The sequence below is a fragment of the Ranitomeya imitator genome, chromosome 4 (genome assembly GCF_032444005.1).
Source record: "Ranitomeya imitator isolate aRanImi1 chromosome 4, aRanImi1.pri, whole genome shotgun sequence".
NCBI classification, from domain to species: Eukaryota; Metazoa; Chordata; class Amphibia; order Anura; family Dendrobatidae; genus Ranitomeya; species Ranitomeya imitator.
In genome coordinates, this window is record NC_091285.1 from 422,151,730 (window position 1) to 422,175,894 (window position 24,165).

A 24,165-nucleotide genomic window follows, 5' to 3' on the forward strand; every position below is an offset into this window, starting at 1 on the left:
AAAATTGCTGCTAAACTTTTAACTCTTCTTAGATTCTAAGAAGCAAAATGGTGTTTCAAAAACGATGCTAACAAAAAGAAGATATCAGTGCAGTTTTGACTATCAGTAAAAGTAAATCATATCAACTTAACTTTACCATTAAGTGAAGGAACATTATGTCTGGAAGGGACCTTTCCTGGTGAGGTTTGCATTGCGGTCCTAAAGTACCCAGTTACGGTACCTCTGAGTGTGTGTGTAAGCGAACTGGGGGTTTGCTGTTGACCCCTATTCACGCCACAAGTTGTTTGATGGTATGGAGACCTTGAAAATATGTGACGAACCAGGGAGACCAGAGTATGACATAAAAATATAAAAACATTTGCACTGGAATTCCTTAAATATATCCAGGACAAATATATATTTGTACTGTGTTAGTCAGTAGATAGAAAAATATTAATATTTGAGAGTCCTCAGTATTGATACCTGAAAAGGTGGTAACAAATAGTAAGCTTCGGAGGCTACTCAGGTCTCCTCATCAGGCATAGAATAACACAAAATCTCAAGTGTCACATATTTATACATAACAGGACCTAGAATAGTGATGTAAGGCAGAACTATCAATGTGGGAAACAGTTGTTACAGTACATATTGGAGCAGGTCATAGATAAGGAGTGTGAAAGTTTTGTTGTCCTCTGGTTGAGGTCTGGTCTGGGGTTTGATGCCCCCACAGGTCTGAGGAGCACATTTTATAATTGATGTAGACAGACATAAGTCAATGCTACAAATTTATTCCTGCTCTGAATGTGTCAAAGGTTGTCACAGGAAAGATATATATCTTGGTACCGTGTTAGCCAGTGTGGTGTTTATGTTGTGCATAAATATGTGATTCTCTAGAATTTCTTTTAGTCTTTGCCTGATGAAGAGACCTGTGTAGTCTCGAAAGCTTGCACTTTGTTACCATCTTTCAGTTAGCCACTAATAGGTATCAACCACTGAGGACTCTCAATTCTAAATATTTTTCAAAGGTTGTCATAAATTTATACTCTCAGACTCTTCTCTCTGTGAGATTTGTTATCTTTCAATAAGAGCAATTTCATGTCCATGATGCTGTGATCAGGGCTACAAAAAATGTTTGGCCACCGGTAGATCTATTCTTTTTTCTTTTATTGTGTGGCAATGAGAATTCATCCTTGTTTTAAGTTTTGATTCTAACGCATGGGGTATTCTAGAATATGTATATAGTTTATTTATGAAGATTTTAGAATAATACATTGAATACACAGGATTTGCCAGACTGCGCCTGTCGCTGATTGTTCGCGGCCGGCCACATAGTATATAGCACAGCCACGTAGTATATAACAGCCCACGTAGTAGATAGCACAGCCACATAGTATATTGCACAGCCACGTAGTATATAGCAGAGCCATGTAGTATATAGCACAGCCCACGGAGTATATAGCACAGCCCACAGAGTATATAGCAGAGCCACGTAGTATATAGCACAGCCACGTAGTATATAACACAGCCTTCGGAGTATATAGCACAGCCACGTAGTATAGAGTGCAGCCCACGGAGTGTATAACAGCCCACATAGCATATAACACAGTTCACGTAGTATATAACAGCCCACGCACGCAGTATATAACACAGCCCATGTAGTGTATAACACAGGCCATGCAGTGTATAACACAGGCCACGTAGTGTATAAAACAGGTCACGTAGTGTACAGCACAGCCCACGCAGTATATTGCACAGCCCATGCAGTATATTGCACAGCCCACGTAGTATATTACACAGCCCATGTAGTACATTGCACAGCCCGCGTAGTATATTGCACAGCCCGCGTAGTACATTGCCCAGCCCGCGTAGTATATTGCCCAGCCCGCGTAGTATATTGCCCAGCCCACGTAGTATATTGCACAGCCCATGTAGTATATTGCACAGCCCATGTAGTATATGGCAATGTGGGCATCATATCCCTGTTAAAAAAAAGAATTAAAATAAAAAATAGTTATATACTCACCTTCCGTTGGCCCCTGGATCCAGGAAGCGTTTACCTACGCTCCTTACGCGCTCCGGTCTCAAGAGTGCATTGCGGTCTCGCGAGATGATGACGTAGCAGTCTCGCGAGACCGGTACGTCATCATCTCACGAGATCGCAATGCATGGAGCAGTCACCGGAGCATCGCGAGGAGCGGGAAAGACCTGTTCTGGATCCGAGGGGCCGACGGACGGTGAGTATATAACGATTTTTTATTTTATATTTTTTATTATTTTTAACATTAGATCTTTTTACTATTGATGCTGCATAGGCAGCATCAATAGTAAAAAGTTGGTCACACAGGGTTAATAGCAGCGTTAATGGAGTGCGTTACACCGCAGCATAGCGCGGTCCGTTAGCGCTGCCATTAACCCTGTGTGAGCGCTGACTGGAGGGGAGTACGGAGCGGGCACTGACTGCGGGGAGGAAGGAGCGGCCATGTTGCCACCGGACTGTGCCCGTCGCTGATTGGTCGTGGCAATGGTCGTGGACGTTTTGCCACGACCAATCAGCGACTTGGATTTCCATGACAGACAGAGGCCGCGACCAATGAATATTTGTGACAGACAGACAGAAAGACAGACAGACAGACGGAAGTGATCCTTAGACAATTATATAGTAGATGTTGATGGTTATGACTTACAGCCAATGAAAACTCAAGTAAACAAGGTACGAATTGGTGTTGTAAATATAGACCACCACTAATCTGATACTGTTTGGCCTAATCAGGACAGCATAGAGGGTGGCAGGACTTTTTGTCCCTCCTTTACCAGCACTTAGCAACACCTCCTTATACAAGCAGGTCCCCTGATGACTTGAGCTTGGAAGAAACGCGTCGGGACGACAAGAAAGGGAGAGTGCAGGGCATGTGCATACAGGGGTAGCTGTGGACTGCCCTTGTAAGGGCAGGAGCTTTGGGGATAGCTTACTGCTAGCCTCATAGGGATTGACATAGGGATTGTCATCTCTGCTTTACCCGGGTGTTTATCTGACATGGAAACATCTGGTGCTCCTTTGCCTGCCTGATGGAATTGGTGAGACCGTTCCTTTAAGTCTGTTTAAAGTTACAATAAGCATAAGGCTACGTTCAGACTAGCGTTGTGCGCCACTGCGTCGGCGACGCACAACGCACCGAAAAACGCGGCAAAACGCACGCAAAAACGCTGCATTTTGCGACGCGTGCGTCGTTTTTTGCCGAAAATCGGACGCAAGAAAAATGCAACTTGTTGCGTTTTCTTGGTCCGACGCTTGCGGCAAAAAAGACGCATTTGTCGCAAAATGCAACAAGCAAAAACGCATGCGTCCCCCATGTTAAACATAGGGGCGCATGACGCGTGCGTCGCCGCTGCGTCGTCCGACGCGGCGCCGACACACACTAGCACAACGCTAGTCTGAACGTACCCTTACAGTACATGCTAAGCAAATTGTTTATTGTCTATGTATGCGCCTGAGGATATAGGGATTGGTGCTGTCTCTCATTTTTCTGGGTACAGCACCTTATGATCCCTGTCTCAGTAATAGAGGTTCCGCAATCACTGTCGGAATTTTACTAATCCTATTTTGGGCTCATTTGTATCTCTAATCCATCACATATGGTTGAGACTTGGCCCTTCTGTTTTTATATATATTCACTTGGGTGACGTGATTTTAATGACTTTAGTGTATTAAAAGTTATGTTTTATTTTCCACTTTTTTGCTTTGTTATGATTAATTATTAATGGGATCATCTGTATGACTCACATTCTATATACAGATTTTTTGCTTTGTTACTAATCTAAAGATAAACCTTCAATTTTAAAATCCTAGATAGCTGCTTTGAATAAAAAATGAATAAATAATGTTGCAGTAAGCAATCTATAGTCTATGGTACAGATAATTTTACTAATATATTTCAGGTTAGCATGGTTTTCATGAAATATTATGCTCAAGACAGTTACAGAGGTGGTCCACTACTAAGACAACCCTTTTTCAATTTGAATGTCTGTACCCGTTAAAAAAAAAAAGAACCTATACTCCCCTCTGGTGCTGGCGCCATTCCAGTGGAGTCACCACTCGTGTTCCCAGTGCTCACCTGAGGTTGTTATACTGCGTGAGTCCTGCACCCAATCAGTGCTAGTGTCTCTGTCCCTGCCTTAAGAAGTATAAGTAATCAAGAGGAGGTGAGATTTGTGCTGGCTCATTCATATTTTACCAAATGTTTTAATCATGGTCAAATCCTTTCTTTAAAGAGACAGTGACATCACAGCATTTATTAAAATAAAATTGGCTCTGACACTATCTTTGTATTGAAGCATCTAATGAGCACGTGTAAAGGTCATTGTGAAGGTTAGATGAACAGGAGGGAGCAGTGAAATTGCCTATCGTGATTGGTGGATCCCGTGTTATCAGCTGTGTATAGAGGACTTACCTGTCATTGTAATCCTGCCTCTACTTATTAGGGTATGTTTTCACGTTCAGGAAACGCTGCGTTTTTGACGCTGCATTGAGACGCAGCGTCAAAAACGTAGCGTCCAGATGTTACAGCATAGTGGAGGGGATTTCATTAAATCCCGTCTCCACTATGCATTAAAAGATGCATGCGGCAGACCCGCAAAAACGCACATGTGGCGCATCTTTTAAGAACGCAGCATGTCCTTACATTGCAGAAAAAACGCAAGGACAAAGCAGGTGACCTGCCAGTGACCTCAGGTGCAGATTTGGTCAGGATTTCACCTGCATAAAATCCTGACCAAATCCTGATGCAATCCTGAACGTGGACACATACCCTAAGGAACTTGCTGAAAACTCTTCCTGAAAGGACAGGAAGTATGAGTCTAATATGGCCCCCTAGTGGCCAGTTGGAAAATTGTAAGATTACTTTTTTTTTATCGACAAAGTCTGTAATATAAAAAAGGAAAAAAGTTTTTAAAAACATTATACAACACAAAAACCTAGTTAGAGCCTGGAAACCATCACAAGAATTTTGACTTGTGTCAAACTGTCTACATTAGGAGCTTAGAGGAAAGTGCTCACTCTGTTCTGTGTTTCAGTAAAACATTAGTGAGTACCATGTCACTGAATTTATCGAACATGGCACTCAATATTTTTTTCTTGGAAACATGCATTTGACACATTTTAACATTATAGAAGCATAAACAAACATTTTATTGAGGCTCTCCTTGTAGGTTTGATAGATGTAACCAACGTGAAAGCTCCATATGAGGATGTATGTGGAAGTAACACTGAGGCTGTGTCAACTGCATCACCACAAAGCCACAATCAACGCAGCAGAACCATTTTTTCTACAGAGCAAATGGACACTCTTGAAAGAGGTGGGAATCTATTAGTCAAGTATATTAAATTATAAAAGTAATACTGGTATGTTCCTTGTTCCAGACAGAATATTTTGCAAATGCAATAAATGTTGCCAATGTTAAATCCTAGGTTCTAAATGCTTAGCACTTTTTCTACAGGGTGCACATGACCTGGGGGTACTTACACCGTTTTTATAGTGTACTTTCAAGGATATCACAGTGTATTATCATAGCCACTTGAAGGAAGCAAGAGGCAGAAGTTGAGGAAAAGTAATTTAGGTATAATTCAGCATATGCAGATATTAATGTAACTACATATAGTCGATTCATTGTGATGACGGTTTTAAGGGGGGTTATTTCATAACAAAAGACTATTTGATATATATGTATATAAGACAATCAATTTTATATATAGTAAAATGTAAATTGTTCATTTATTCTATAAACTTCTGACAACATGTCTCTGAATTTCCAAGCAATAAATTTTGTATTTCTTTTAGGAAAAGGAGAAGTGGTCAAAATTAAAAAAACAAACAAACAGGTCTTTCAGACCTCAAATAATGTAAAGAAAACTAGCTTATAATCATTTAGAAACAACTATACTAATGTTTTAACTCAGGAACAGTTCAGGAATCAATATTTTGTGGAATAACCATGATTCTTATTCACAGCTTTCATGCGTCTTGGCATGCTTTACACCAGTCTTTCACACTGCTTCTGGCACAGAAATTTAAGCACTTTTTCTTTGTTTGATGGCTTGTGACTATCTATCATCCTCTTGATTACATTCCAGAGGCTTTCACTGGGGTTCAGGTCTGCAGATTGGGCTGCCCATGTCTGGATTTGAAATGATACTCAAAATCAAAGTGGAAAATCAAATTACAGGCTGATCCAACTTCAGTGGAAATGCCTCATGACAAGGAAAAGATGCTCAGTATTGTGTGTGGCCTCCACGTGCCTGTATGACCTCCCTACTGTACAATGCCTGGGCATGCTCCTGATGAGGTGGCGGATGGTCTCCTGAGGGATCTCCTCCCAGACCTGGACTAAAGCATCCACCAACTCCTGGACAGTCTGTGGTGCAACGTGACATTGGTGGATGGAACAAGACATGATGTCCCAGATGTGCTCAATCGTATTCAGGTCTGGGGAATGGGCGGGCTGTCCATAGTTTCAATGCCTTCATCTTGCAGGAACTGCTGACACTCCAGCCACATGAGGTCTGGCATTGTCCTGTAGTAAGGAGGAACCCAGGGCCAACCACACCAGCATATGGTCTCACAAGGGGTCTGAGGATCTCATCTTGGTACCTAATGCAATCAGGCTACCTCTGGCGAGCACATGGAGGGCTGTGTGGCCCTCCAAAGAAATGCCACCCCACACCATTACTGACCCACTGCCAAACCGGTAATGCTGAAAGATGTTGCAGGCAGCAGATCGCTCTCCACAGCATCTCCAGACTCTGTCACGTCTATCGCATGCGCTCAGTGTGAACCTGCTTTAATCTCTGAAGAGTATAGGGCACCAGTGGCGAGTTTGCCAATCCTGGTATGCTGTAGCAAATGCCAAGCGTCCTGCACGGTGTTGTGCTGTGAGCACCACCCCCATCTGTGCACTCAAACCATCCTCATGGAGTCAGTTTCTAACTGTTTGTGCAGACACATGCACAGTTGTGGCCTGCTGGAGGTCATTTTGCAGGGCTCTGGCAGTGCTCCTCCTGTTCTTTCTTGCACAAAGGTGGAGGTAGCGGTCCTGCTGCTGGGTTGTTGCCCTCCTACGGCCCCCTCCACGTCTCCTGGTGTACTGATCTGTCTCCTGGTAGCTCCTCCAGCCTCTGGACACTACGCTGACAGACACAGCAAACCTTCTTGCCACAACTCGCATTGATGTGCATTCCTGGATGAGCTGCACTACCTGAGCAACTTGTGTGGGTTGTAGAGTCCATCTCACGCTACCACAAGTGTGAAAGCACAAACAACATTCAAAAGTGACCAAAACATCAGCCAGAAAGCATTGGTACTGAGATGTGGTCTGTGGTCCCCACCTACAGAATCACTCCTTTATTGAGGTTGTCTTGATAATTGCCAATAATTTCCATCTGTTGTCTATTCCATGTGCACAACATCATGTGAAATTGATTGTCAGTCAGTGTTGCTTCCTAAGTGGACAGTTTGATTTCACAGAAGGTTGATTTACTTGGAGTTATATTCTGTTGTTTAAGTGTTCCCTTTATTTTTTTGAGCAGTGTATAAACATGCATTAGGAGGAATCCATATATATATACATTGTCCTGGTCGTTGCATTAATGTCGCTCTTCCACCAGGGGGAGTGATGTTACGTCTGAAGGCAATAAAGGAGATCACCTTACCAGGTATCACAAACCACACAACACACTTCACACTCCAGGCCGCCAGGGGGAGCCATGCTTCTATCTATTAGGGCACTCCTCACAATTAGGTAAAACTGGTAGTCTGGACAGGAAGTTAGAGAGAAGTGAGCTGGGCTTCACCCAGTGAGCTGCTATCTGAGCTCCTCTCAGGTAGTTGGTCCCTGACAGGGGTGGGATCCTGACAGAGGCCTAGATAGAAGGCCACGGAGCTGCGCCTGCCCCACGTGCGGCAGCAATCCAAGGAAAGAGACATTGAAGGGAATTGTGTTGCTGAGAGTGAGAAATGAAGTCATAGCAAAAAAGAGAGGAAACCAGAAGGAGTTCTGCCCTGTAAAAGGCTGCCCCCTTCTGAGGCGCAGAAGCCGGTAGCCAGAACACCGAGGGAGTCATCGTCTCTGTTGTGAATTCCGCTCTTGGGCTCCCTCCGGTGGTTGTAAGTGGCACTTTTGTGAGTTCTGCTCTTGGGCTCCCTCCGGTGGTTTTAAGTGGTATGGCTGCTCCTTGGATTTAGCAGTCTGCAGCTGCTTCCACTGATTGTCTTTCTGCTCGGCTATTTATGCCTGGCTCTTCCCTTCAGCCAGTGCCACTTGTCAATGGTTCCTGGTTGGATTCACATCTCTCTTGGATTTCCCTGTTATCCTGACCAGTTCAGCAAAGTTAAGTCCTTGCTTGCTCTTTTCTGTCCACAGGTTGTGGACTTATTCGTTCTGTGCTTTCTATGTTTTGTCCAGCTTGTCAGTATGGATTAATTCAGTTAAGCTGGAAGCTCTGGGAAGCAGATTTACCCTCCACACCTTTAGTCAGGTGTGGAGATTTTTGTAAACTCTGTGTGGATTTTTGTAGTTTTTAACCCCTTTCTGCCATTAGACGTACTATTGCGTCCATGTGGGGTGGGCTTTACTTCCCAAGGACGCAATAGTACGTCATATGCGATCGGCAGCGCTCACGGGGGGAGCGCCGCCGATCGCGGCCGGGTGTCAGCTGTTTATCGCAGCTGACATCCGGCACTATGTGCCAGGAGCGGTCACGGACCGCCCCCGGCACATTAACCCCCGGCACACCGCGATCAAAGATGATCGCGATGTGCCGGCGGTACAGGGAAGCACCGCGCAGGGAGGGGGCTCCCTGCGGGCTTCCCTGAGCCCCCCGCAGCAACGCGATGTGATCGCGTTGCTGCGAGGGTCTTACCTCCCTCCCTCCCTGCTCCAGGCCCGGATCCAAGATGGCCGCGGATCCGGGTCCTGCAGGGAGGGAGGTGGCTTCACAGAGCCTGCTCAGAGCAGGCACTGTGAAGCAGCCTGCACTCCTATCAGATCAGTGATCTGACAGAGTGCTGTGCAAACTGTCAGATCACTGATCTGTGATGTCCCCCCCTGGGACAAAGTAAAAAAGTAAAAAAAAAAAATTTCAAATGTGTAAAAAAAATAAAAAAAAATATTCCAAAATAATGAAAAAAAAAATAAAAATATTATTCCCATAAATACATTTCTTTATCTAAATAAAAAAAAAAAACAATAAAAGTACACATATTTAGTATCGCCGCGTCCGTAACGGCCCGACCTATAAAACTGGCCCACTAGTTAACCCCTTCAGTAAACACCGTAAGAAAAAAAAAAAAAAAAACGAGGCAAAAAACAACGCTTTATTATCATACCGCCGAACAAAAAGTGGAATAACACGCGATCAAAAAGACAGATATAACTAACCATGGTACCGCTGAAAACGTCATCTTGTCCCGCAAAAAACGAGCCGCCATACAGCATCATCAGCAAAAAAATAAAAAAGTTATAGTCCTGAGAATAAAGCGATGCAAAAATAATTATTTTTTCTATAAAATAGTTTTTATCGTATAAAAGCGCCAAAACATAAAAAAATGATATAAATGAGGTGTCGCTGTAATCGTACTGACCCGAAGAATAAAACTGCTTCATCAATTTTACCAAACGCGGAACGGTATAAACGCCTCCCCCAAAAGAAATTCATGAATAGCTGGTTTTTGGTCATTCTGCCCCACAAAAATCGGAATAAAAAGCGATCAAAAAATGTCACGTGCCCGAAAATGTTACCAATAAAAACATCAACTCGTCCCGCAAAAACCAAGACCTCACATGACTCTGTGGACCAGAATATAGAAAAATTATAGCTCTCAAAATGTGGTAACGCAAAAAATATTTTTTGCAATAAAAAGCGTCTTTCAGTGTGTGACGGCTGCCAATCATAAAAATCCGCTAATAAACCCGCTATAAAAGTAAATCAAACCCCCCTTCATCACCCCCTTAGTTAGGGAAAAATTAAAAAAATGTATTTATTTCCATTTTCCCATTAGGGCTAGGGTTAGAGTTAGGGCTAGGGTTAGGGCTAGGGTTAGGGCTAGGGTTAGGGCTAGGGTTAGGGCTAGGGCTAGGGTTAGGGCTAGGGTCAGGGCTAGGGTTAGGGCTAGGGTTAGGGCTAGGGTTAGGGCTAGGGTTAGGGCTAAAGTTAAAGTTAGGGTTTAGATTACATTTACGGTTGGGAATAGGGTTGGGATTAGGGTTAGGGGTGTGTCAGGGTTAGAGGTGTGGTTAGGGTTACTGTTGGGATTAGGGTTAGGGATGTGTTTGGATTAGGGTTTCAGTTATAATTGGGGGGTTTCCACTGTTTAGGCACATCAGGGGCTCTCCAAACGCGACATGGCGTCCGATCTCAATTCCAGCCAATTCTGCGTTGAAAAAGTAAAACAGTGCTTCTTCCCTTCCGAGCTCTCCCGTGTGCCCAAACAGGGGTTTACCCCAACATATGGGGTATCAGCGTACTCAGGACAAATAGGACAACAACTTTTGGGGTCCAATTTCTCCTGCTACCCTTGGGAAAATACAAAACTCGGGGCTAAAACATATTTTTTGTGGGAAAAAAAAAGATTTTTTATTTTCACGGCTCTGCGTTATAAACTGTAGTGAAACACTTGGGGGTTCAAAGTTCTCACAACACATCTAGATTAGTTCCCTGGGGGGTCTAGTTTCCAATATGGGGTCACTTGTGGGGGGTTTCTACTGTTTAGGTACATTAGGGGTTCTGCAAACGCAATGTGACGTCTGCAGACCATTCCATCTAAGTCTGCATTCCAAATGGCGCTCCTTCCCTTCCGAGCTCTGCCATGCGCTCAAACGTTGGTTTCCCCCAACATACAGGGTATCAGCGTACTCAGGACAAATTGGACAACAACTTTTGGGGTCGAATTTCTCCTCTTACCCTCGGGAAAATACAAAACTGGGGGCTAAAAAATAATTTTGGGGGGAAAGATTTTTTTTTTTAATTTTCACGGCTCTGCGTTACAAACTGTAGTGAAACACTTGGGGGTTCAAAGCTATCACAACACATCTAGATGAGTTCCTTAGGGGGTCTAGTTTCCAAAATGGTGTCACTTGTGGGAGGTTTCTACTGTTTAGGTACATTAGGGGCTCTGCAAATGCAATGTGACACCTGCAGACCATTCCATCTAAGTCCTCATTCCAAATGGAGCTCCTTCCCTTCCGAGCCCTCCCATGCGCCCAAACAGTGGTTCCCCCCCACATATGGGGTATCAGCGCACTCAGGACAAATTGGACAACAAATTGTGGGGTCGAATTTCTCCTTTTACCCTCGGGAAAATACAAAACTGGGGGCTAAAAAATAATTTTTGTGGGAAAAAATTTTTGTTTTATTTTTACGGCTCTCCATTATAAACTTCTGTGAAGCCCTTGGTGGGTCAAAGCGCTCAGCACACATCTAGATAAGTTCCTAAGGGGGTCTACTTTCCAAAATGGTGTCACTTGTGGGGGGTTTCTACTGTTTAGGTACATTAGGGGCTCTGGAAACGCAATGTGACACCTGCAGACCATTCCATCTAAGTCTGCATTCAAATGGCACTCCTTCCCTTCTGAGCCCTCCCATGTGCCCAAACAGTGGTTCCCCCCACATATGGTGTATCATCGCACTCAGGACAAATTGGGCAACAAATTTTGGGGTCCAATTTCTCCTGTTACCCTCAGGAAAATACAAAACTGGGGGCTAAAAAAATAATTTTTGTGGGAAAAAAAATTTTGTTTTATTTTTACGGCTCTGCATTATAAACTTCTGTGAAGCACTTGGTGGGTCAAAGTGCTCACCACACCTCTAGATAAGTTCCTTAGGGGGTCTACTTTCCAAAATGGTGTCATTTGTGGGGGGTTTCAATGTTTAGGCACATCAGTGGCTCTTCAAACGCAACATGGCGTCCCATCTCAATTCCTGTCAATTTTGCTTTGAAAAGTCAAACGGCGCTCCTTCCCTTCCGAGCTCTCCCATCCACCCAAACAGTGGTTTACCCCCACATATGGGGTATCCGCGTACTCAGGACAAATTGTACAACAACTTTTGGGGTCCAATTTCTTCTCTTACCCTTGGGAAAATAAAAAATTGGGGGCAAAAAGATAATTTTTGTGAAAAAATATGATTTTTTATTTTTACGGTTCTACATTATAAACTTCTGTGAAGCACTTGGTGGGTCAAAGTGCTCACCACACCTCTAGATAAGTTCCTTAGGGGGTCTACTTTCCAAAATGGTGTCACTTGTGGGGGGTTTCAATGTTTAGCCACATCAGGGGCTCTCCAAACGAAACATGGCGTCCCATCTCAATTCCAGTCAATTTTGCATTGAAAAGTCAAATGGCACTCCTTGGCTTCCGAGCTCTGCCATGCGCCCAAACAGTGGTTTACCCCCACATGTGGGGTATTGGCATACTCAGGACAAATTGTACAACAATGTTTGGGGTCCATTTTCTCCTGTTACCCTTGGTAAAATAAAACAAATTGGAGCTGAATTACATTTTTTGTGAAAAAAAGTTAAATGTTCATTTTTATTTAAACATTCAAAAAATTCCTGTGAAGCACCAGAAGGGTTAATAAACTTCTTGAATATGGTTTTGAGCACCTTGAGGGGTGTAGTTTTTAGAATGGTGTCACACTTGGGTATTTTCTATCATATAGACCCCTCAAAATGACTTCAAATGAGATGTGGTCCCTAAAATAAAATGGTGTTGTAGAAATGAGAAATTGCTGGTCAACTTTTAACCCTTATAACTCCCTAACAAAAAAAAATTTTGGTTCCAAAATTGTGCTGATGTAAAGTAGACATGTGGGAAATGTTACTTATTAAGTATTTTGTGTGACATATCTCTGTGATTTAATTGCATAAAAATTCAAAGTTGGAAAATTGCGAAATTTTCATAATTTTCGCCAAATTTCCGTTTTTTTCACAAATAAACGCAGGTACTATCAAATAATTTTTACCATTGTCATGAAGTACAATATGTCACGAGAAAACAATGTCAGAATCACCAGGATCCATTGAAGCGTTCCAGAGTTATAACCTCATAAAGGGACAGTGGTCAGAATTGTAAAAATTGGCCCGGTCATTAACGTGCAAACCACCCTTGGGGGTAAAGGGGTTAATACTGACCGCACAGTATTCTATCCTGTCCTATCTATCTAGCTAGACTGGCCTCCTGTACTACATCCTGGTTTCATTCTGTGTATGTATTTTCCCTCTCCACTCACAGTCATTACTTGTGGGGGGGCTATCTATCCTTTGGGGATTTTGTCTGAGGCAAGATAGTTTTCCTGTTTCTATCTTTAGGGGTAGTTAGTTCTCAGGCTGTGACGAGGTGCCTAGGGAGTGACAGGAGCATCCCACGGCTACTTCTAGTGTTGTGTTGAGCTAAGGGACTGCGGTTAGTACAGGTACCACCTCCTTCAGAGCTCGTCCCATGTTGCTCCTAAACCACCAGTTCATAACACGTCTCCAAGCCTGGCTCCAGAGATCGGCAGGACAGCTAGTTCCATATTAGATGCCCGACCCTACACCCAGGAGGCACGGTGGCAACTTGTGGGGGCTGGGGCGTGATAGAGTCCCTGTAAAAAGCCTCAGGCCATCAGTCATATGGGTTTGTCCTATCCTTAACATCAGGGGCACAGAGAGAGAAAGACATAACATCCACAACAGTTGTGAGGACCTTACCGAGACGCACAGCAGGGAGGTACTACAACACCTAGGCGCTAGAGGAAGGCTACTGATTTCCACCTGGATAAGGGGACTCTGGATTGGCCTTCAGACCAGCCGGACTCTGCCTATCCTGTGATCTGGTGCTCTGGACTGTGGATGCTGAAGCCTTCAGTAAAAAGGTAAAGAGACTGCACCCTTGTGTCTTCGTTCTTCACTGTGCCTCACACCATCCACATCTACACTTCGGGAAGCCCTGGGGATATACTTCAACTGTGGGAAGGTATACCATCTAGCTGCCATAACATCGCCCCAGCGGACCCCTAAGCAGCGTCGGTCACCCTGACCGAATACCATAGGTGGCATCACGAACATTTCCCCTTTAAAGACCTTTCCCTCTTTTATCAACGGACGCCCCTAGGGCCATGGACCAGGTCAGCCACCATGACATCCCTCTTGAGAACCGAAGGGCCCGGCTCCGAGTACCCCACTGCTCCATAGTATAACATTGGACTGAATACTATCCGATAAAACATGAGAGAGCACTTTACCATGTTATACGCCAGAGTGAGCGAGCCCTTAAAGTGATAATGTTTCATACATCATTCACTATACCGATGTACACAATCATTGGCCTTTGGGATTATGTGTGGTAGACTGGTAACGAATGATGTACGAATCACAATTACCGCCTTAACAATGGAAGATGTAATTGGTAATAGTAATTTATTCTTTTTAAAACATTTTTTTCTCAAGAACAAATTTTGTAAATCCCCAGAAAACACCTTTAAAGCATGAAAAGTATTTAAAAATTAGAGAAAGGTAGTAAGGAAAGGGAGAGATTAAACTGTATGATTTTTTTATTTAGAGTACGTGAATGTAAGGTGGATAGCAAGGTACAGTATATCGGGTATATACAGAAGTTATGTGTACACTGGCTATTTATTTGGCTTTTTTGTTTGTTGTATTGTTTCCTTATAGGAATGCCAGCTTAGTATACTGTAAAATTCATGACATGTTCTTATATTTGGTTTTGTAATGTAAAGTATACATCAAAGACTGTGGTACTCCAACACTTATAGATTTTGTCTATCCTCTTCTTTTCTATGCCAACAGAGTTTCTACATGTTCAATATCCTGACCTGGCCACCAGGGAGAAGCTTGCCGCTGACACTGACCTCCCTGAAGTCACCATCAGAGTATGTTTATATACTTCATGGCATATTAATGTTTGTATACATTGTAGTCAGTGGAGTAGTGTCTGTGAAATCTTACCAGAAACACAATATGCAAATTGCCTCTTCAGACAAAAAGAGGACTTAGACTCTATAACATCACCTGTTGGACATACCGAAATACCGTAAGGTTATGTGCACACAGTTTTTTTGAGATGGTCAAAAACATCAGTTTTTATAGTGGAAACTTCATCAGGAAACACTCCTTCTTTGGGGAGTTTTCGGGGAAAGTTTAAGATTTCCTGAATCACTTTTAAGACCTTTTTTTCAATCATTATTGTAGAGTTTTTGCCTGAAGAGGTTTTTTCAGTCTTTTGATTGGACAGTGCCTAATTTGGAGTATTTTCCCACAGGAGATGCTTCAAAGAAGTTAAATGCACTTTTTTCCTACCAGTCATTTTTTTAAATCCTGAAGTGGAAAAAAACAGTCAAAAGACTGAACATGTGAACAGCAAGTCGTTTTACTATAGAAATGAATAGCAAGAGTCTTCAACTAAACCGCTCCTAACAGAACGTTACCAATTTCTGGATGGACTGAAACATTGTCCATCTTGTAAAATGTGGTACCACTGAACATGACACGCTAACGTATCAATAAAGTAATTTTCAACACCGTAACTTAACAATGCCATGGTCTTTAATATATTATTGAATGCCTATCCAGTGTCATATGTCACAGACTCTTCATCAGAAGGACAGTATATTTTGTAAGATCCTCTAAAGTATAATTCTTAAACCTGTTGTTCGTGACTTTAACATTGATGGGTTATACTTAATCAATCTCTGATCGTGGGGGTGCAACACCCGACGTGCTCTACGATCAGCTAGTCCCGATGTCAGCGATGGCGGACAGAACTGCTGCTCATTTGCGGAGCTGCACAGCATTGCTACATCAACTCTATAGTGGCCTCTGCCAGGTATTGCACCTTCTCGCCTATTCAAATCAATGGAGTTGTGCTGTATAGCTCCGCAACTATGCAGTTCCGGATGCGTCAGCGCTGAGAACAACTGATCGTTGGGGGTGCCAGTGATCAGATACTGATGATCTAGTCTAAGAATCGGCCATCAATGTTAAAGTACCGGACAACCTCTATATTGATGTCAACTACTGGTATTGGTATCTTTTACTGTTTTTTTTTCCTTAAGATTTGGTTTTCAAACAGGAGAGCTAAGTGGAGACGTGAGGAAAAAATTAAAAGAGACGTAAAGCTATCAGGAGATGAAGGTAGATGCCTTTTATTTCATGATAATTAGATACTTGATTTCTGCTTATTAAAAGTTTTGTCTAGTCACTTTTAAATACTCAACTAGTTGATTTTGAGTTGATAGAGGAGGTTTCATGTTTAGGATCCTCATTTGTTGGGCAGAGTGGAGAGCTGGTCCAATTAATAATTAGGGGGTCCCAGCAGGTGTATACTGTTTGATTAACTTATTGCCAAGGTTCTCTTCTTTCAAGTTGGGATTGTCAAAAGCAGACAAACCCTTCAATCCCATAATGCTCTATGAAGGATTAAGCTGCCATGAACCCTGGTAAATTAATAGTCAATGACAAATACAGTCCTGGCTGAAAGTGTTGGCATCCTTAAAATTGCTCCAGAAAATGAAGTATTTCTCCAAGAAAATTATTGCAATTACACATGTTTTGTTATACACATGTTTATTTCTTTTGTGTGTATTAGAACAACACAAAAACACAGACAGAAAAGGACAAATTGGGCATAATTTCATGCAAAACCCCAAAAATGGGCCAGACAAAATTGTTTGCACCTTCAACCTTAATATTTGGTGGCACACCCTTTGGAATAAATAACTGCAATCAGTCACTTCCTATAACGATCAACAAGCTTCCTACATCTCTCATATGGAATTTTGGACCACTCTTCTTTTGCACACTGCTCCATGTTGCTTGTATTTGAAAGGTGCCTTCTCCCAACACCAATTTTCATGATCTCTCCACAGATGTTCAATGGAATTTTGATCCGGACTACTTGTTAGCCACTACAGAACCCTCCAGTGCTTTGTTTCCATCCATTTCTAGGTTCTTCATGAAGTATTTTAGGGGTCATTGTCCTGCTGGAAGACCCATGACCTAGGATCAAACCCAGGTTTCTGACACGGGACACAATATTGTCAACCAAAATCATTAGGTGATCTACAGATTTCATGATACCTTGCACACAGTCAAGGCATCCAGTCCCAGAGGCAGCAAAACAACCCCAAAACATCTTTGAATCTCCACCATGTTTGACTGTAGCTAGTGTGTTCCTTTTTCAGTAAACAGTGGAATAATGTGCTTTACCAAAAAGCTGCTCTTCTAGAAGGATTTTGGCTTACTCGCATACATTTTGGCAAACCAGCAGTCTAGCTTTTTACATCTCTCTGTCATCAGTGAGTTCCTCCTGGGTCTCCTTCCATAGCACTTAATTTCAATCAAATGTCATCAGATTGCATGTGCTGACACTGATAATAATTTAAAATAATTTTTATTTATATAGCGCCAACATATTCCGCAGCACTTTACAATTAAGCGGGGACATGTACAAACAATAAATTCGGTACGAGTTAAGACAATTTAAACAGTGACATTAGGAGTGAGGTCCCTGCTCGCAAGCTTACAATCTACAAGGAAATGGGGGGACACAATAGGTGAAAAGTGATTGTTATTTCAGATCTGGCAATTATAATAAATAGGGATTTTCATATAAAGCTGCATGATCCGGTCATCAGCCCGTGTGTTTAAGGGCAATAGTCAAGTATCAAGTGCTGTTATCATGTGTAGGGAGGGTGTGGAGACAGATGAATAGTAAAGTGCAGATTCAGAGTGATATTTGGAAGGAGGGAACAGGGCAAAGTTAGTTTACTGAGTAGTTGATGTGGTAGGCTTGTTTGAAGAGATGGGTTTTCAAAGCGCGCTTGAATAGGTCGGGGCTAGGTATCAGTCTGATCATCTGGGGAAGTGCATTCCAGAGAGGTGGCGCAGCATGAGAAAAGTCTTGGAGACGGAGGTGTGAGGTTCGGATTACAGGGGATGTTAGTCTTAGGTCATTTGTAGAACGGAGGGCACGTGTAGGGCAATAGACAAAGATGAGAGAGGAGATATAAGGCGGTGCAGTACTGTGGAGAGCTTTGTGGGTGAGAGAGATGAGTTTATACTGGACCCTGTAGAGAATGGGTAGCCAGTGTAATGACTGGCACAAGATGGAGGCATCGGTGAAGCGGCTGGACAGAAATATGACTCTGGCTGCAGCATTCAAGATGGATTGGAGAGGAGAAAGTTTGGAAAGAGGGAGACCGATCAGAAGAGAGTTGCAGTAGTCCAGACGGGAATGAATAAGAGCGACAGTAAGAGTCTTAGCAGTTTCAACGGTGAGAAAAGGTTGGATTCTGGAGATGTTTTTAAGATGCAGGTGACAAGAGTGAGTGAGTGATCGGATATAGGGAGTAAAGGAAAGATTCTGTGTCGAATATGACCCCAAGACAGCGGGCATGCTGCTTGGGAGTTATGGTTGAACCCTCCAGGGTAATTTCGATGTTGGGTAGAGTGAGGTTAGTAGAAGGGAGAAACACAAGAAGTTCCGTTTTGGAGAGATTTAGTTTCAGGTAGAGGGAGGACATGATGTTAGAGACAGCAGACAGACAATCCTTGGTATTTTGAATTAGGGTAGGGGTGATGTCGGGGCAATAAGTGTATAATTGGGTGTCATCAGCATAGAGATGATACTGGAACCCAAATCTGCTGATTGTTTGTCCAATAGGGGCCGTGTAAAGAGAGAAGAGGAAGGTGCCTAGGACTGAGCCTTGCGGAACCCTGATAGTAAGGGGACGAGGAGAGGAAGAGGAGCTGGCAAAAGATACAGTGAAGGAGCGGTCAGAGAGGTAGGAGGAGAACCAGGAGAGGGCTGTGTCCTTGAGGCCTATAGAGCAGAGCATGGTGAGAAGGAGCTGGTGATCCACAGTGTCAAATGCGGCAGAGAGATCCAGGAGAATCAGCAGAGAGCAATGACCTTTGGATTTAGCTGTTATTAGATCATTAGAGATTTTAGTGAGGGCAGTTTCAGTGGAGTGTAAAGAGCGGAAACCAGATTGTAAGGGGTCAAGAAGAGAGTTATCCGAGAGATAGCGGATTAGACGGGAGTGGACCAAGCGTTCCAGGAGTTTAGAGATGAAGGAAAGGTTAGAGCCAGGTCTGTAGTTACAGTGCAGTTCTGGTCCAGGGATGGCTTTTTGAGTAAAGGGGTTATGAATGATGGCATGTTTAAATGAGGAGGGAAAGATACCTGAAGAAAGAGAGAGGTTAAATATTTTAGTTGGCTGAGTGGTGACCACTGGTGAGAGAGACTGCAGGATATGTGAAGGAATGGGGTCACTGTTGCAGGTTGTAGGCCGAGCAGAAGCGAGGAGCTTGGAAACTTCTTCTTCTGAAACAGGCTCAAAGATGTCTAGTGAGCTTGAGGTGTGGCAGGGAAGGGGATCCAGGCACTGAGGAGATTGCGCTGAGATATTCTGATGGATGTGGTTGATTTTTTCTAAGAAATAAGTGGCCAGATCCTCACCGCTGAGGTTGGTGATGGGGGCCTGTACTTTAGGTTTCAGGAGGGAGTTTAAGGTTTCAAAAAGTCGTTTTGGGTTGTTGGATAGTGAGGTGATGAGGGTGGTTAAGTAGGATTGTTTGGCCAGATAAAGGGCAGAGATATAGGTTTTGAGCATGAACTTATAGTGAATGAAGTCTTCTGCTAAGAGAGATTTTCTCCACTGCCGCTCTGCACACCTTGAGCAATGCTGAAGAAAGCGTGTTTGCATAGTGTGCCAGGGCTGCCGTTGTCTGTGTCGGGTCGTTCTGCGTGTAGAAGGTGCTGCTTCATCTAGGGCATTCTTCAGTGTATTATTGAAGTGTGACAATGCTAAGTCTGGACAGGAGAGGGAGGAGATGGGGGCTAGAGATGTGTGGAGATTGTCCTCAAGCTGCTGGGTATTAATGGTACATGTATTCCGATAAGTGTGGTAAGTGAGGGTGTCCCGTGGGAGGAGACAATTCTTGACAGAGAAGGAAAGAAGGTTGTGGTCCGAGAGTGGGAGAGGGGAGTTAGTAAAGTCATGCAGCGAGCCGGGACAGGAGAAAACCAGGTCCAGAGAATTCCCGTCCTCATGCGTAGGAGAATTAGTAAACTGTGAGAGGCCGAATGAAGAAGTTAGAGAAAGAAGATGAGAGGCAGATTGGGAGAGGGGATCATTGATGGGGATGTTAAAGTCTCCCTTGATGAGGGCGGGGATGTCACAGGATGGAAAGTGAGTAAGCCAGGTGGCAAAGTGGTCTAGAAACTGGCAGGAGGAGCTTGGAGGGCAAGGAGAAGGGCTTATAGAGTCTGACGGTGTGGACTTCAAAGGAAGGAAATGTGAGTGAGGGAACCGGGGGATGACCGTGAAAGCACATTGTGAATGCTGGATCCAGGTTTCTGGAATAGCCAGAAGGTTAAGGGAATTAGAGAGTAAAAGATCGTGAATGTAAGTTACTTTGTTACACACAGATCGTGCATTCCAGAGAGCACAGTGGAAAGCGATATGAGAAGGCATGCACTGAATGTTAATAAGATTAGCAGGGTTTCTATATGTAGCTGGAGGAGAGTAATGTATGCTGGTGGAGGGAGGCCCAAGGTTGGGGGAGATGTCACCTGCAACTAGTATAAGGAGAAAAAACAGAAAGAGCAGGTGGTGGGATGATTTGTATGAACATTTTGAGTGCTGCATGGTGGTAGTGGCTGGTTTGGAGTGGGTAAGAAATGTCAGTAGAGCCTCAGAGTTATACATGGGAGAGGGGAGAAGGGAGGGGTGGATATAGAGAGAGTTCCCAGAATGTGTTAAAGGCGGGCGAGTTGTGAGAAAGCAGAAGTAAAAACAGATAAGAAGCAGATTGATATGATCAATGCATAATGTAGTATGACTGACCAAGAAGCATGATTGTTTGAAAAAAACTTATGCACCTTACCTGTCTCCTGCCATGTCCAACTGCCATTCTCTAACTGCCAAGCACTTTAAACTGTTGCACTTAAAATCTGTTGCACACGCGAACCCACGCGCGTGCTATCCCAGCCAGACTAAATATATATGTAATGGAGTGACTGCTAGCATCAGGAACCAAATGGTCACAATCAGCAATTAACCAATTAGCATAAGGCCAGAGCAGGCATTACTATGGAGGGTAAACAATGCTGAACAAGGCCATAAAGCAGTGGGACAAAAGGAAAAAAAAATGCTTTGAAAACTTTAAATCATAAACCAAAAACAGAAAAAACAACAACACAGGAGTGATGGATAAAATACCATGTGCAAAGCTTGCTAAATATGGTTCAGTTCACACTTGCAGTCAGCACACAAATGGATGGATGGATAAAATACCATGTGCAAAGCTTGCTAAATATGGTTCAGTTCACACTTGCAGTCAGCACACAAATGGATGGATGGATAAAATACCATGTGCAAAGCTTGCTAAATATGGTTCAGTTCACACGTGCAGTCAGCACCCAAATGGATGGATAAAATACCATGTGCAAAGCTTGCTAAATATGGTTCAGTTCACACTTGCAGTCAGCACACAAATGGATGGATGGATAAAATACCTATGTGAAGAAGAGAAAAGAGGAATATCAGCTTCAATGCCATTCTCTAACTGCCAAGCACTTTAAACTGTTGCACTTAAAATCTGTTGCACACGCAAACCCGCGCGCATGCACCCTGAGCCTGCAGGACAACTTGAATTTCTTTGGAACTTAATTGGGGCTGCTTATCCACCATCTGGACTATCATGCACTGCATCCTTTCATCAATTTTTCTCTGCTAACCATGTTTCAGGGATATTAGCTACAGTGCCATGGGTTATAAACTTCTTGATTATGTTGAGCCCTGTGGATAAAGGAACATCAAGATCTCTGAAGATGGACTTGTAACCTTGAGAATGTTGATATTTTTCAACAAATTTGCTTCTTAAGTTCTCAGACAGTTCTCTTCTCCTCTTACTGTTCTCCATGTTTAGTGTCGAACACACAGACACACAATGCAAAGATTGTGTCAGCTTCTCACATTTTTATCTGGTTTCAGGTGTGTTTTTCTTATTGCCCACACCTGGTTCGTGTCACAGGTGAATTTGAATGAGCATCACATGCTTGAAGCAAAGTATTTTACCCACAATTTTGGAAAAGTGACAACAATTTTTGCCGGTCCATTTTGGGGGTTTAGTGTGAAATTATGTCTAATTTACTTTTTTCCTCAGTTTTTTTGTGCTGTTCCAATAAGCAAAAAATAAATAAACATGTGTATAACAAAATGTGTAATTTCAATAATTTTCTGGGAAAAGAACTTCATTTTCTGGAACAATTTCAAGGTTGCCAACACTTTCGGCCTTGAATGTATATCCGTCATCTGATCAAGTGAGTACTGCCTCTGTACCTGCGCAATCCGGTATAGGAGCCTAGCTGGTATACATATTATGCTCCTGCTGGAACTGACAAAATTAGTGAACATATAGATTCTTAAAGATTAATCCCAAAGAAGCCATAGCTAATAACAACCACATCATCTAATTGGTTGGATAAAGGGAGAAAGCTCCCACTGTCTGCCGATTGTGGGGTTGTGGATACATTGTCATGGCAGCCATGGCCTAACAATGGCCCTCACAGCTGCCATTTAGACCCAGTTAGATGTCGCTCTAGAGGTACTGCAAGATGGATAAGCCTGTATTTCTCAGCATTGATGAAAGAAGAAAATGGGCAATGTTGAGGTCCATATATGCAGTAATCAGTGAAGGAAACTTAGTGCAGCAAGTGAAGGATACATCACACTTACTTCCATTTGGAATTGGGAAATGTCCAGGAGTGATATCAGCTCAGAACTGGCAGCAACCAGTGTGGCACAGCTACACCCATCTATTATTTGGATACGTCTGGCCAGAAGGGGTTTTCATGGAAATATTTGGCCAAACCCATGCCTTTCAATATTGAAACAAAGCCTAGTGTTTCAATTATTCATGAAAACATATGTACTTGAGAATTCATATTCTGGACCAATGAGTTCAAATGCAACATGGAAACAAGACCAATTGACTCAACTATTCATAAAAACATAGGAACAAGGTTAGCACATGTTCTAGACCAATGAATCCAAATTTTAAATATTTGGCTGTAACAGAAGGTAGTTTGTTCTCTGAAGGACTAGAGAGTGGTACAATAATGAATGTCTGCAGCAGCAGAGAAGTATAGTGGAGGTTCCTTGCAAGTTTAGGGATGTATTCCAGCAAATTGAGTTGGGGATTTGGTTTTATTTGATTAATGGGGTCTCAATGCTGAGAAATACAGCAGATACTTATCATTTATGCAGTACTATTCAGGTAAGCATCTGGCCACAAATGTATCCTGCAGCAAAACAATGACCCCAAATATATAATCAAGTTAAAGAAAAACAGCTTAACCCCTTAACGACCGCTGATACGCCTTTTAACGGCGGCAGCCAAGGGTACTTAAACCACAGCGCCGTTAATTAACGGTGCTGTGGAAAAAGTGAATAGCGCCCCCCAGGGTTGGATTTTCTGTGGGGTCTTGGTTGCCGGGGGTAGCCGAGACCCCAGAGAACATGATACGGGGGTTTTTTACCGACCCCCGGGTTGCGATCGCCGGTAATTAACCATTTACCGGCGGTCGCAAAAAAAATAAAACGCGATTTCCCATTCAATTTCTCTGTCCTCCAATGTGATCATACATCAGAGGACAGAGAAATGGGGTCCCCGATAGCCCCCCGATACTCACCTGTCTCCCCCGGTGCTCCTCGTGGCTCCCAATGGGCGCCACCACCTTTTTCCAGAAAAAAAATGGCGGCACCCAGAAGATCTTTGGAGTCTCGGCTGCCAGGGGTAGCCGAGACCCCAAAGAACATGATTGGGATCGGTTTTTATGACCCCTGTTTTGCAATCGCCGGTAATTAACTGTTTACCGGCTGTCGCAAAAAAAAAAGCGATCTGTCATTCTCTGTCCTCTGATGTGATCGCACATCAGAGGACAGAGAAATAGGGGGATTCGGGGACCCTGTTATACTTACCGGTGTCCCTGGATCCTCTTGCGTCCCCTCCTGCCCGCCGGCTTCTTCATCGGGAAATGGCGGGCGCATGGGCAGTGCGCCCGCCATGATCTGCCGGCCGGCAGCTAGAGGAGTTGGGGCTAAAATTAGGGTTAGGGTTGGGGCTAAATTTA

At 43.3% G+C, this 24,165-nt stretch overlaps 1 protein-coding gene across 1 annotated transcript in view; it reads left to right on the plus strand.

The window, feature by feature from the left end:
- The window catches only part of PAX4 (paired box 4), a 215,832-nt gene that overhangs the window by 171,492 nt on the left and 20,175 nt on the right, over positions 1–24,165 (plus strand). The window contains exons 5-7 of the mRNA XM_069765445.1: positions 5,185–5,331; positions 14,814–14,896; positions 16,079–16,157. Coding sequence (XP_069621546.1) covers positions 5,185–5,331; positions 14,814–14,896; positions 16,079–16,157 — 309 coding nt within the window. The remainder of the gene's footprint in view (positions 1–5,184; positions 5,332–14,813; positions 14,897–16,078; positions 16,158–24,165) is intronic.